Source organism: Pollachius pollachius (genome assembly GCF_949987615.1).
Source record: "Pollachius pollachius genome assembly, chromosome: 7".
In the NCBI taxonomy this organism is placed as follows: Eukaryota; Metazoa; Chordata; class Actinopteri; order Gadiformes; family Gadidae; genus Pollachius; species Pollachius pollachius.
The window spans coordinates 25,860,682-25,875,419 of NC_136940.1; the positions used below are offsets into that span (position 1 = coordinate 25,860,682).

Sequence of the window (14,738 nt, forward strand, 5' to 3'; positions counted from 1 at the left end):
TGCTGCAAACTCAGGGGATTCAACTTGCCGCAATTCACAGCATCACTTATACTAAGGCAAAGATATCCAAAAGATGTGGGTGTAAATAAGCACTAAATATGGAGGAGTTACAATGTGGATTAACATTGTTGGTTGGTTGTTGTTGTGTTGGAATCCATCATCGCCCAAATACCGTGAATCATTTGAGCATTCATAAAATTCAAAACATATAGATTCATGTAGTTTAAACAACAGGAGCATGCATATTCAAATGTATATTAGACATGTCAATGTAGCCACGGTTCACAAACCAATCAACCAGCCATTTTCAGCAGCATAGGGCGTGACTGACTTAGTGTACGACAGCCACCTGTACTCAGGGAGGCTGAGTCTGCCGAGATAATTAAAGCGAAGCTGGAGCACTTCCTCTTTACTCTTTCTCCTGACGCCTCGGGGTGCCTCCACTGCCGTTGCTTTTGCTGCGTGACGCCGCTGATCCACTAGATTAGTGACACGCCATGTTTTATAAGCCAGCTTCCAACTCATAATTCCGTCTGTTTTAGCGTGTTGCAGTGACTGCAAGCCTGGTCCGTTGCGGTGGCTGTGACTGGATGCCTGGACCCCCCTGACTTGCTAACCCTGCTCACTGGCCAGCAGCCCATCACCAAAGAATATTAATTTTTCTTAACTAAGTGATTTAAAATGTCTGCTTTTACTATGTGTCAATGATGGCAGACATTGCCCTCCTATCGACCCCTGGGTGTTCCCCACCCTGTGCTCCTTCTCGATGTTTCATCCCTGCTAATTAAGGAAGGTTTTTCTGGCCCTCTGAGGGGCTAGGGTTAGGGATGAGACATACATCTTTGAGACTGTAACTGTGATTAAGGGCTATCCAAAAGAAAAAGGGTTAGGTTACTATAGGGATCTATACTTACTTTGGTAAGTATAGCTCATGCAACACATTGATATTATGGATATTAAACAATTTATGTGGCGAACAAGAATACAAGAGTATTCCTACAAAGTACAGAAAGCACTGATTTTATTTTATTTTATTTGACGTTTATTTGACAGGCACAATATATAATTGAGCCGGATTATAGCCACAAGGCTAATTTACATCTGTTGTCCCTAAAAGGAGACAACATGGAGAGAGGCTGGTTTCCTGGTTCATCCTTGGACGTACCTCAGGGAATAATATTCAGCACCTTGTGATTTAGCAAGCTGTGTATAATGCCTACGTGGATTCTATTATTCATTCACACATGGCAAGCGGTCACTTGTGATTTATGAGCATTTGCAACAATACGCTCAAGGCCAAACGCTCAAAGTGAAAACATTGTTTCTTTTATTCATTTATTTATATTCCTCATCCCTGCTCAATTCAATTCAGGGCACAGCGAAGGAGATTCAAAGAACACGTTGAGTTCTACGTGCGTCAAAGTGTGCCTGCGTGTTTTTGCATCTCTGTGCCTGTGTGTATGTCTGTGTGCGTGTTGTGTGTGTAAACAGTTGTGAGAAGGAGAGCGATGCCTTCTACCGAGATAGAGAGATAGAGAGAGCGAGAGAGCAGTGTGAAGGAAGGAAAGTCAAATTGGTCAAAACGAGGTTGCTTAGAGCGTAGGGAGAACAGAGTGAGACAGAGAAAGAGAAAATTATGACAGACCTGCGATTGGATCCTTCTGAGGTAGGAGTGGAACCGTATCGCAAGGAGCCATCCGAAGCTGAGGCCTTAACTCAACATTAAGGGTTTCAAATGCTTCCATATTGGGCCCATTTCCCAGAACCTAAACATTGAGGCAAGCCACTTGGTTGTATCCTAAAGTGGAAATTTTCCTCAAGGTTATCATGGAATAATGGGTTCAGATAATAATGGATATGAATCTGATTTGACTAACCTAAGAAATATTCACAATTGAAAACCAGCTTAGGCGTTGTGGTTACACCATGTTATGTTTCTTTCAGAGATTGAATATCAATTGAAACGTCTGCTTCATATATACAAAATATATGAAACTGAGAATGTTGGATTTGTTGCAAAGGTACCTACCCTACAGATGTTCAAGTTTGCATTTTGCAATGAATATCAGTCTGCCTTGGCCTGGCAGCGATGGATTTCTACAAGTGCATAGCCTCTAGTCCAAAAAACTTGGTCGAAATCGGTCAGACGTTAAGCGAACAAATGTACTCTTCCGAGAAAGCCTTCTGTGAAAATGTTGCATCGTTATTCGGCTCTATATCGTTTTGATTGTTCCGTCGATTGCAACACTTCCCTCGGGGGCTGCGGTCGTTTTTGAAACTCTGCAGACTGCGCCGCTCCTCGCTGAAACTTCTGCCCCCTGGCGCTGATTGGTCCTGCTCAAGGCGAGACGGGCCTGCAGAGACTAACAGAATGTGTGGCTCAAAGGATCCTCACCCCCGAAGAAGAGGTCTCTCTCTGTGGGGGGCTGAAGCGGGGCGCTGGTGTGAGCCTTGGAATCCTCCGCTCCGTCCACCGAGAGCCTCACGCCGTCTGTTCCGAAGCTCAGCCCCACAGAGTGCCACTGACCGTCACTCAGACCCACGCCTGGGAGAAGGGAACATACACACACACACACACACACACACGTTCATGACATCCTGTCTCTTGACCCAGATTCTCCCTTCCATGCCACATTAAATCCAAAACATAAAGGTCAAATATCTGTTGTCTTTTGACAGAACCCTCTTGTCATGTTGGGCTGACCGGGCTCCTTGCTGTGGTAGTGGACTACCGTCCAATTAGTGGAGAATGAGGCGAACGGCACATTTTAACACCACACTCAAACCACTAGACTTATCTCAACGTCAACAAGACGCATTCTAAATCATTTGTATTCACCCAAAGACGATTGGCAGCCATTTGATATGAGCCATGAATGACTACTTTTTGGTGGGCCTGTAACCACCGTCACGTGGGATGTAAGTAAATCATGTAGGTCATGTGACAGGAAACCCTGCAGCAGAAGTACAGATGGAAGAGGGGCGGAGACCCTTCTAACAGCGAGGTCACTTCCATCTTCGATTGTTAGTGAGGGGAAGAAGACAAGAGCCCTTGTGCTTTTTGGGAGAGCGGTTTGGTATTTTTCCCCTCCAAAACCATCAACCCCCAAAACGACTGCGATGGCCACCTATGGACCCTCGACAGTGGACTAGAAACCCCTTTTAGCGTCAGCATAAGACATACAGATGGCTGCCAAGTACACAGAACTTCACAACTACACACCCAGACAGGGAAGTCTAGGGTCGCGACTCAATCCTATTGGACGACCACAACCAGACAGCGAGTGTATCAGAGTGGAGGCGTGACGACGACAGTACAGACCAATCACAAGGCGTTTCGACCGCCGACAGTACCTTAATTGGCGGGCGTACCCAATACTTGCAATGCAAACGGGGAGGGGGGGGCAGACACGATGAGATTTCCTGTCAAATGACGCAATCTGACTTAACGAACGAATCAAACGAATGAATCAAACGAATGAATCAAACGAGCGAATCGTGATAGTGAACGGAACTGAAAGAGCTGATTCCCGGGAAAGAATCGTTTTGCCCATCCCTAGCACAGACCAATCACAGCACAGCTGAACCACACAGAGACACAGGACGGGCCCCACCTGCGCTGAGCTCCAGCGGGGTCCCGTCGGCATGGCGACCCCCCAGGTGGAGCGCGGCCTTCCTCAGGTGCAGCCACATGTCCCCCCCGGCCCCCGGCCCTGCCCCCTCCCCAGGGGGGCGCCGGAACGTCAGCAGCAGCCCGGCGGCGTTCCACGTCCGGAACTGGAGCCCCACGGACATCATTCCCGGCGACCGCGACTCCGTCGCCCCTGGTAACCGGAGGAAGCTCTGGGGCCCAACGAAGGTGGCGGGGATGGAGAGGGGCTCGGCGCAGGAGAAGGTCACGTCCCCCTGAGGGCGAGAGAGAGAGAGAGAGAGAGAGAGAGAGAGAGAGAGAGAGAGAGAGAGAGAGAGAGAGGGAGAGGGAGAAAGAGAAAGAGAGAGAGAAAGAGAGAGAGAGAGAGAGAGAGAGAGAGATACAGAAATAGAGAGGGCGAGAGAGAGAGGGAGAGAGAGAGAGAGAGAGAGAGAGAGAGAGAGAGAGAGAGAGAGAGAGAGAGAGAGAGAGAGAGAGAGAGGGAGAGAGAGAAAGAGAGAGAGAGAGACAGAGAGAGAGAGAGATACAGAAATAGAGAGGGCGAGAGAGAGAGAGAGAGAGAGAGAGAGAGAGAGAGAGACAGAGAGAGGGATAGAGAGTTACAGAGATAGAGAGGGAGAGAGACATACAGAGATAGAGAGCGGGCAAAGAGAGGAAAGGAAGCCACAAAGACACGAGTGTTGATAAGAGGAAGGACAAAACGCAGAGGGAGTCGAGGACACTGAAATTATCCTCCGAAAAGATAGCAAAATGATTAATATTCATTCCTCGCTGACATTTGGTTGGCCTCTGTCTTTAAAGACTTAATAAATCCACACGACTAATATCATTGTTGTTTAAAAACAACAGCTCAAAGTCAAAAAGTCAGTATCTACGAAAGTACACTTCCTCAAACAGTTTTAAGTTTTGTGGAGGTTTGTTTTTTGATTGGTTTTGGTCAAATCACACTTCCCAGAAGTCAGCAGCACACAGATCAATAAGAGAGAGAGAAAAAAAAGAGTTTTTGGAAAGCCCTCTTTAGAAGAAGTCCAACCACACTGTAGGCTGCGCTGACAGCAAGCTGGAAGATGGTACTAGAGCAATCATCAAGGATTTTGATCAAAAAATAAAAGGGCCTTCAGCTCCGTCCTGAATTGGCTGGTTACGATTCTGTCAGGCAGCGAGGCCATCTGGAACCAGGAGCTCTCGGAGGGGGGCTCTGACCCCCCAACACCGCTCAGACACCTGGAGGGCTTCTACGGTAGGGCTCTGATCAAATCTGATGTGGGCGGTGCATCATGTTCTCTACGTGCACTGCTGTCATTTTAGAGTTGGAGCGAAGAGTTTTTAGTTAGAAAAGAAACGTTTGAAAGGTTTGATGTTTATCGTTGTCCCATGATATTTAGTGCTTGACAAGACATTTATTTATTCACAATCACAACATACTTGTTAGTTAACTTAAAGAAAGAAGAAAGAGAGAGAGAGAGAGAGAGAGAGAGAGAGAGAGAGAGAGAGAGAGAGAGAGAGAGAGAGAGAGAGAGAGAGAGAGAGAGAGAGCACAAGATTCTAAAACTAAACCACCAAAAAAACGTCCCCTCCCTCTCAGTTCCTCCCTGTCTCCATCTCTCTGCCATTGAGAAGTGTACCTATCACAACAGACATAACATAGCACATTTCACCCACTTAGAGCCAACGGTTGACGAATGCAATTCCTAAAAAAGAACTCTGAAATAGTAGCTCTTACATTTCTCGTACAACAGCACGAAGAGCACAAACATAGAGCTTTAGTTTCCTGATCTGTAATGGAACCTACCGTGGTGGCTACCTGGGGGTCCTGGTGTATTGCCAGGTCTATTAGGTTGAGGTCGTTGTAGAGCAGGTTCTCCACGCAGCCGTGGAAGTTCTCAGACACCACTGCTCTCTGCGGACGGCTCGGAGCAACTCCCACACTGATCTGCACAGAGGTGAACACTTACATATTAATAAAAAGTACTCTGCTGCAGAGGGGCAGGCCAGTCTAGTGGTCAGGGTGTTAGAGCCCCAGATGAAAGGCTCTGGGGTCGATCCTCAAGGGCTGATTATGGTCCCAGGTTCACGCAACGCAAGGGGATCACGGACCCCTTACGTCCTTGCGGACCCTCCTTGCGTCCACCGCAAGGGCCTGACGTGCGCCTCCCAAAAATTGTAACCTTCCGTCGAGGCGACGCAGCAGCAAGGGCTGTGATTGGTTCACTTACTGAAACCTGACGCAGAACCAAAACAGGTTCATGACTGCGTTGAAGCGTCTGCGTGGTCATTGATGTGGAACCATAATCAGCCCTTTAATGTCTGCAGAGGAACCAGATTATCCTTAAGCAAGATGGCCTAATCCGTGCCTGCTCATTAATGGAAAGTATCTCTAATAAAATCACTGTTAGTTGCTTCGGAAGGGGCGTATTCTAAATGAACAAATCATATAACAATTTGGCACATTTCACCATTTACTTCCAAAATCCCCCAAAAGGCTCCAGGTCGGGGCGCACCTGTCGAACGTCCCAGAGAGCGAGCTCGGTGGGGACGTGGGTCTGCCGCGTGTTGCTGTCCAAGGTGATGTTGAAGTGAGCTTTGAAGAGCTCCACCTTGACCTGGTGCCAGTGCTGGTCGTCCAGCAGACTGCCAAGGGCCGCCTGCTGGCTGACTGAGGACTCATCTGTACCTGGGAGACACGCGCACGCACGCACACACGCACACACGCGCACACACACACACACACACACACACACACACACACACACACACACACACACACACACACACACACACACACACACACACACACACACACACACACACACACACACACACACAGGCATGCAACAATAAACAACACATGAAATGCACAAGAGAGAAGAAGAGGTTTGAGGAGGTTTCGGAAAAGAGCCAGTTATCTCTCCGCAGACTCGGAGGCAGATGGGAGAGTGATCCTAGAGAGGAAGATGAAGACTTTTGTTTGGGCGCTGGGCCTGTTGTACCAAATTCCCAGATGAGGGATATACCGCTCAGCAAGTTTTTTCGTCTTGTTCTGCTTATTGTGTAGAATGGACAATCCCATGCGTTTGGTTTTATTAAAATAACAGCATAGGAGTAAACAGAAAGAGTGACGGTACTGGTTAAACTGGGATCAGCTCATCAGCTACAGTGTGTGTTTACAGTGTTAGCACGTTCTGTTGTCTGTGGGGTGTCTGCTCGGCACAGTCACAGTGAACCTGCGGCAGTCATTACATAAATCAAACAGAGGCTAAGCAAGCAAATTATTTGATCGAAGCTTTCCTAGCAGTCCCCCCTGAAGTGCTAAGCAATTCTGTCTGTCCTTGATGTGTGCATATCAGATTTGTTAAGCAAAGTAAGGCACAGCAAATATTGGGCACACCTGTGGGACAAATTTGTCTTTGTCTTCCAAGGCATTACCAGAGAAACAATTACCTCCTTCTTAGAACAATGTTATTTATCTGTACGCATGTATGCATCAAAGCACAAAACCCATCCAATGATGATGAAGGCAGGCCTAGCAATGGCCAGGTGAGTATCAACCTTATCTGAGTGTTAAAATGTCCATCTCTCATCGTGATGTCCATCTCTCATCGTGAGGACACAGAGCCCTGAACCACAAAACCGCACAATATGAATCAATAAGGAGGTGATGATGACTGATCCACCTAATGTTTTTCGGCCTGACTTAAAGAGACAATGTGTTGGATTAAAGTCGGTGTGCGGAGGGATAAGGGGGGGGGATCAATGCAAAGGTCTGAGGGCAAATGACTGCAAAAACACTTGGACTGACTCCCACCCATGAACTCTTATCTCCTGTAAACCTTGCCAGTCTTTGGCCGCTGTACCCCCCCCTCCCTGCCTCGCCACAGAGTCCCGCAGCAGAGCAGATGTGAGGGAGAGAACCAGTATCCTGCCCCCTCCTCCTACTTACCCCACAGCCCAAAACAAGGCTCTCCCAGCCAAATCGTTCCTCTATTCATTCACTGATGAAGGAAGTGTGAGTGAATGGAAAATCGAAATAGTCTCATGCAATCGCACACAACACAGTCAACTGGAAACAGATATTCTCACAGAGCCTTTCACACACTTATATGATGGAGGCCTGTGTCATTTCTATCAAATTACATTGCAATAATAATCATCTTACCTAGAGCCCCTTTAGGTGTACAATTATAATGATTCAGATTAATTAATTGATCTGAATCATTATAATTGTACACTTTATTAATTAACATATTACCTAGGGCTCCTTTAGGTGTACATTCAATGATTCATATGAACTTATTAATTTTGTGCCTTAAATTGCCTAACAACTCAAAAACATCCAGAGAGAGAGGAAAAGCACTCCTTTTGAAATATATGCAAGAGATAATATTGGATGAATCCTTCTGACTGAAAACAAATTGGCCTTAATACTTGAATCCCAGTTCCCTGTCATCGGGCCCCAGCGTTTCTCCAGCAGCACCACCCTCCCTGGGTGCCAACGGGGCCCTTAGAGGCGGCCCTTGATGTGGGCGCAGTGCTGGGCAGCTGGCTGAAGCTTGGTTGTTTATTTGAACATTAAACAACCCATCTTGCCGAGCCTTGAAGCAACATGGAGCCCTATGGGGCTTAGAAACACTAAAGAAGAGAAGCTAGCTATTGTACAAATCCAATGAAGTGTGTTGAAGACATTGACCGAACCTCTGCTCTGACTGCTATCGACGGCCTCTCCCTCTGCCTGCTTTTGAAGCCATCCTAATTCAGGGAGTCGTTAAAAACTGCTCCTTTCCCAGAATGCATTGGAGCATGGGACAGAGAAGCTAGTATGTTCACAACCATTGTTTTGAAAACTAGCTCCATGATAGCACACAGATTTGACTGAATCACGAAGCCGGTGGGTTCGCCACAGCAAAACCATATTTCATTCAATTTAAGACCACACTACTTTTTATTAGACAGAATGTACTCCACGCCCTCTTTGATACAAGAAGGCCTACATATTTATTAAATATTTAAGGCCATCTACCATTCACCAAAGACTTCTCTTGGATGCTGATATGACATACAGATATATGCATTACTCTTAGGCCGCTGATTTTGGTAACTAGGCCAACACACTGTGAGAAGATGGACCTGGACCGACATACCCCATCACAAAGAAGAAGCATGTAGCTCCGACCCTCATAAAGAAGTGATATCCATCTCCAAGTGTTGAGATCTATCCTGGGCCGTGCTGGTGTATTCTCTGGGGTAGGGGCTCCCAGCTCCCCCAGCGAGGGGCTCCCAGCGGCTCACTCTGCTTGGCTCTGCTCTGCTGAATCGTTTGTTCTACTTTGTATTACTCAGCTATCTTCGGCTCAACCGCATTCGATTCTGCGCTTTGTCTCGCTGCGGCTTCGGGCGTTTTTTTTTCTTATTTCTTGCACATCTCGGGCGGGGACGTGATGCTGGAGGACGTTGAATTAGGGAGAAGGAGTTTGTGGTGGATGACACAGTACTTTGATAAATAACAGCACGCAGAGTAGAACCAAGTAGAGAGAGGTGGAGAGAGAACCACTGTGATAAATAACAGTATGCAGAGTAGAACCAAGTAGAGAGAGGTGGAGAGAGAACCACTATGATTAATAACAGTATGCAGAGTAGAACCAAGTAGAGAGAAGTGGAGAGAGAACCACTATGATTAATAACAGTACGCAGAGTAGAACCAAGTAGAGAGAAGTGGAGAGAGAACCACTATGAGTAATAACAGTACGCAGAGTAGAACCAAGTAGAGAGAGGTGGAGAGAGAACCACTATGATTAATAACAGTACGCAGAGTAGAAACCAAAAGAGAGGTGGAGGGGGTGGGAGAACAACTGTGATAAACGCTGCGCAGAAAGAAGGGAAAACAATAAAGGTGTTGAAGAGGGGGGGGGGGACTGTGGTCAAGCTAGGTTGCCTATGCGATGAAATTGTTTTTTCATCTCTCAGCAAAGTGATATTAATGGGGGTTACACCCCAGATATGGAGGTCACAACCCCGGTTCCCCCCTCCAATATATTACACCGCTGGGTCCCAGGGTAGCAGCGTTCTGGCAGGGCGTCTCTCTGGTTTAGAGCAGATTCAGAGAAGCTGTGGTCGTGGGCAGTTTGGGCGTCAAATCGATCATCTTTCGAGGATGACGGACATATTAGTGGACTGACGCTCAGGAACAACTGAAGTACTTTCCTGAGATGGATCCAGCCATCCATAGACCAGCAATGAAGGGAAGGACAACGGGAGGGAGGAAAGGAGGGTGGAGACAGGAGCGAGGCAGAAAGGTAAGGCCAAGGGAGGAGGGAGAGAGGGAGTAAGGTATATACTGAGGGATAGAGGGAGGGAGGGAGGAATGGATGAATCAAGGGAGGCAGGGAAGTATAGAGGGAGGGAGGGAGGGAGGGAGGGAGGGAGGGAGGGAGGGAGGGAGAGAGGGAGGGCGATGGTTGGTGGATATATTTTCAGGCTCCACCTCAGCTGGATGAGAGATGAAGAGAGCCGAGAATAAATGGGAAGAGGGATGGAAGAAGAGTGAGGGATTTGGAAGGCGCAGGTATGGAGGAGAGGGATGGGAATAGCTTATAAAGGGTTAGTTGAATGGAGGCTGTGCGTGGGCTTTAGGAGTAGAGGACCTGAGGAAGAGGGGGAGAGGGATCTAGGACTGCGGGGAGGAAGGATTAGGAGGGGTGCCAGGGAGGGATAAAGGGAGCAGGAGAAGGTACGGGGAGAGAGAGAGAGAGAGAGAGAGAGAGAGAGAGAGAGAGAGAGAGAGAGAGAGAGAGAGAGGAAGAAGAGCAAGAGAGCGAGCACAATGCAGGTGATGGGTAGAGAGATGTTAAGAATGAACCTGAGGAGATAGCAGAGAGTATATACAGTAGACAGGCTGACAAAGCAGGCTATACATGCCCACCGTCGCCTCCCCATCCATCGCCATGACTACCTCTTTATGTGTGACGGGGGCAACATCACACATACTTGTACCTCGATCAGATGTGACAAGCTGGAAGTTCCCCATGGAACATGAGGACTGTCACAGAGAGGGTCATGATGCAATATGGATGAGCCTGGGCCAGTTAAGGCACATTGTCAATCCAGGCGCAGGCATGGTAAAATGTAGTCGTCGGATGGATTGATGGGGGTGGGGTACAACAGAAGATTGACAGACCAGATGGCCTATCATTGTGGCAGGCACACTGCACTGTGATCGAACGATACAGAACGGTACAACGCCCCAAACCCCCCCGCGCCCCCGTTTAGAGAACCATCAGGGGTAATCGACCACAGAATAAAGAATAACAGATTACACATTGCCACTCAGCTAAATGGCGCTGTAGCTGTGTGTGGAAGGCTCACGTGGATTAGACAGAAGTCTGAGAGATGTTGCTGATGTGTGAACACATCACTCTGGAGCGTTAAAGAGCCACTCGTGGGTTGGCAGCTCTGTTTAATGAACGTGGGGGGAGTGCTCGGCTGGTGCCTCAGTGGTGGGCCGGTAGAACCGCAATGGAGAGAGAAAGCCAGAGAGCTGTTCCATCCATGTGTTCTTTTTGACCGATGACGTTTGAATGTATTTACACTTTTCTTGCCTTGACGTTATTGTATTCCTAGGTTTTCCTTTCGTTTTATTACCAATCTGTTTCACGTGTTCTTTGTGGCTCTGTGTGGATGTGGATGGCGTGGGCTGGGCCTTACCTGGAGCGTGGAGAGCGAGAAGCACCCGGCCCCTCTGCAGCGCCAGGCTGAAGCCGTGGCCCCCAGGGGCCCGTGCTTGGAGAAGCGTCCCAGAGTTCCTCAGGGTCTTGAACTGCAGAGAGAGCGTCAGCCGGGGGGGCGGGCTCAGCGCGGGACTCAGGGCGTACAGCAAACCGCTCCGCCCGTCGAAGCTCGCCACGCTGGAAACTGCACACGCGCTCAAAGTCAGCGTCACGTGAAGCGGCGCACACTCTGACCGTCAGCGAAGAGGTTCAGCGGGAGGGCTGCTCGGTTATGGGAAAAATCATAATCACGATTATTTTTTTTCAACATTGAAATCACGATTATTCAAGCGATTATTTTTTTCAGTTTGAAAACATGTTGTATTTATTCAGCATGTCTCTCCGATAATTTTTTTATGGTAACTAAGAACTGGTCAAAAAATGCTCAAAAAGAAAATGTTCCAATCTGAAATGATAGACAGATATGTATCCAGCTGTTCTGCCCTTTCTATAAAACATTTAAAAAAAAGATTACAATAATAATAATAATAACAAAATTGAAAAACTTGATTATGTTAATTTTATGATTGCTTGACGCTAAAATCGAAATCGTGATCAAAATTCGATTAATCGCCCAGCCCTATAACCGAAGCATCACAAGTAAAACATCACGCTTTAGGGAGAGAACCTATCTACCAGCTATACGCCACCTGATCATGCACTAGGCACGTTATGCTCTACCTCACTTTGCACTTTTTGCACTACTGTACTTTACTGCTGCAATTCTCTGTGAACCATGGATTGTGTGTTTTTTTATGTGCGTTAAGTGTTGTACTCCTTGTTATTTATGTGCCGTTTTTGGCTTTTTGTCTTGTTATGTTGTTATTGTTGCTTTGTAATGTGAGCATACCAAAACACATTCCTATCGACTGTATTTTTTATATTGTTGAAATGGCTATAATAAACTTGAACTTGAACTTGAATGAAACACAGTTCACACCCACACTGTATTATTTCTCCTTAACTCTGTCCTTGGAGTGATCCCATTAATGTCACAGCCCACGTCGGCCCGGTGGGCCTGGCGGTGTGAGGGATTATCTGAACAAAGCAACTGGCAAATTGACCGGAGTGTTTCTGATTAAACACATTACTGAGCAAAGCCCTGCCTTAACTTCAGATGTCCATAATGGACTTAAAAGGCTTCTCTGACTCAACCCAGCCCTTTTACATTTTAAAGCCGGGGCAAATTTTTCATCTTTAATTCTGACAGTTTCACCCGCATCTGATGGGAGCACGTACTAATGAGACAGGCTGGCCTTTGTACTCCCCTCTCGTGCAAAGACAGAGGCGAGAGCAGCCCAGCCCATACAGCATACTGTCTGCTAGATATATTTATTCAAAACAGTATCTAAAGCGACTGTTCTTTGTCCTTTGCAGGATGACACTTTCACACCACAGACTAGCGCAAAGTTTTAAAAGCAGACCTCATTATTTGCATTCAATGTGCACAACAAATGACTGAGATCAGATAAATGCTGCAGCTTTATAAGTTCTGTATTATTATTATTAAAAGTGTAGTTTTAATCGGTGTAATTGTATCCTTCACGTTGTGAAAACCTTTTTTTGTAGAATAATTTTGGTTATGGCCTTCTGCTTGGTGAATAATTAATGCTAGGCATCTCTTCGAATCTTTTGGTAATCAATCAAGCTATAGTGAAATACGGTCCTCAAATCTTTTAATTACGTTTTTTTCAAAGCAGTTAACAAGTGCAGTAAGGAAAGTAAAAAAATGAATGAAAGGTCTACATTCCTTTGGACCTTTATGTATGAATAAACTGAGACATACAAACCTGTGGGACTTTATATATGAATAAACTGAGCCATATTTTACTTTGGCTCTTTAATGCGATCCTGTGGTTCGTGTGGACCTTTAACTGAGGAATACGTTCCCACAGAAATGTATTAAAGGCCCACAGGGACGTATTCCTCAGTTCATGTGGACCTCATGTTAATGAGTGAATGGCTCGGGGATTCAAAGCAGACTCACTGTAAGGACATCCGTACATCTCCAGCCTGAGTCCGATCCGCCCGCTGGGGTTCCAGTTGGCCGGCCCCAGGCGAACGTAGTGAGCCACCACCGTGTGCTGCAGCTTGTGCTGTACCATGCTGTCTGCGTTACTGTTCCCGGGGAAGGCCTGCAGGGGGAGAGCTTTGGGTTTACAGCCTGCAGGGGTACAGCTCTGGGCTTACAGCCTGCAGGGGTACAGCTCTGGGCTTACAGCATGCAGGGGTACAGCTCTGGGCTTACAGCCTGCAGGGGTACAGCTCTGGGTTTACAGCCTGCAGGGGTACAGCTCTGGGCTTACAGCCTGCAGGGGTACAGCTCTGGGTTTACAGCCTGCAGGGGTACAGCTCTGGGCTTACAGCCTGCAGGGGTACAGCTCTGGGCTTACAGCCTGCAGGGGTACAGCTCTGGGTTGAAGCTAACCGCTACCATCACGGCCCAACATCCTACCGTTCACTCACCCATCTATTAATCAATTGAGATATGATGAGGTCAGATAGAACTGTATTCATCCCCAAGGAATTAGCAATACATGTAGGGTATGTGAGGAAAATAAGTGAACAAAAATAGACAAGTAAAAGACAAAAGTAATGTTGCACATGATTTTGAGGGTCACATTAGCAATTATATTGAAGAAGGTAATAAAATAAAATGGCATATTAAATATAGCTCTCATAAATTACACATATATCATCCATTTAGATCATCCTTGCGCCTGTCCCAACAGAGAAATGCAAGCACTTTAAGCAACTCCCCCACAGAGCATTTCATCTCGCTATACACCATGCTATACAATGTATGCATCATGTATTTAATCATCCTTCCATCCACTCTGCCGTCCAACCATACATTATTCCATTAATCAAAGTATCTGTTGATCTATCTATCAGCCATCCACGCATCAAAGCACTCATCGATCGGTCCGTTTCTTCCAAAGCCTCCCTGTGTCTAACTGCCGGCTGCCAGAACCAGGACAGGGAATACCAGTCTTTAGCCTCGGATAGGATCTCAAAGGGATCCGTCATTTACAGCGCATGACAAAAAATATAGTTTTGTCCCAATCATGAACAACAGGCACATATCTCTGCGTGCGTGCGTCCGCGTGTGACCATGTTGGAGAAGCTCTCGCGTGCTGTGAGGAGCTCTCTTTAACTTCAGTATTCCAAGGACACATTTTACTTTTAGCGTCTCCTGGATTTTCGCCTTGAAGAGCCTCAAATGGTCAGTGTCAACACAATCACTCATTACTGCTGTTTCCTTCCCCCTCTGACTGGCTCCCTCTGGGCCTCTGTGAGACAGCGCGCCAGTGGGTCTCTGTGTT

General features: G+C 47.0%; 1 protein-coding gene across 1 annotated transcript in view; it reads right to left on the reverse strand.

Moving 5' to 3' along the window:
• The window catches only part of LOC307078332 (contactin-associated protein-like 4), a gene marked incomplete at both ends in the record, with an annotated part of 57,998 nt that overhangs the window by 29,263 nt on the left and 13,997 nt on the right, over positions 1 to 14,738 (reverse strand). Inside the window, 6 exons of the mRNA XM_079740075.1 lie at positions 2,396 to 2,545; positions 3,615 to 3,906; positions 5,445 to 5,585; positions 6,154 to 6,326; positions 11,351 to 11,557; positions 13,400 to 13,547. Of these exons, the coding sequence (XP_079596201.1) occupies positions 2,396 to 2,545; positions 3,615 to 3,906; positions 5,445 to 5,585; positions 6,154 to 6,326; positions 11,351 to 11,557; positions 13,400 to 13,547 (1,111 nt within the window). The remainder of the gene's footprint in view (positions 1 to 2,395; positions 2,546 to 3,614; positions 3,907 to 5,444; positions 5,586 to 6,153; positions 6,327 to 11,350; positions 11,558 to 13,399; positions 13,548 to 14,738) is intronic.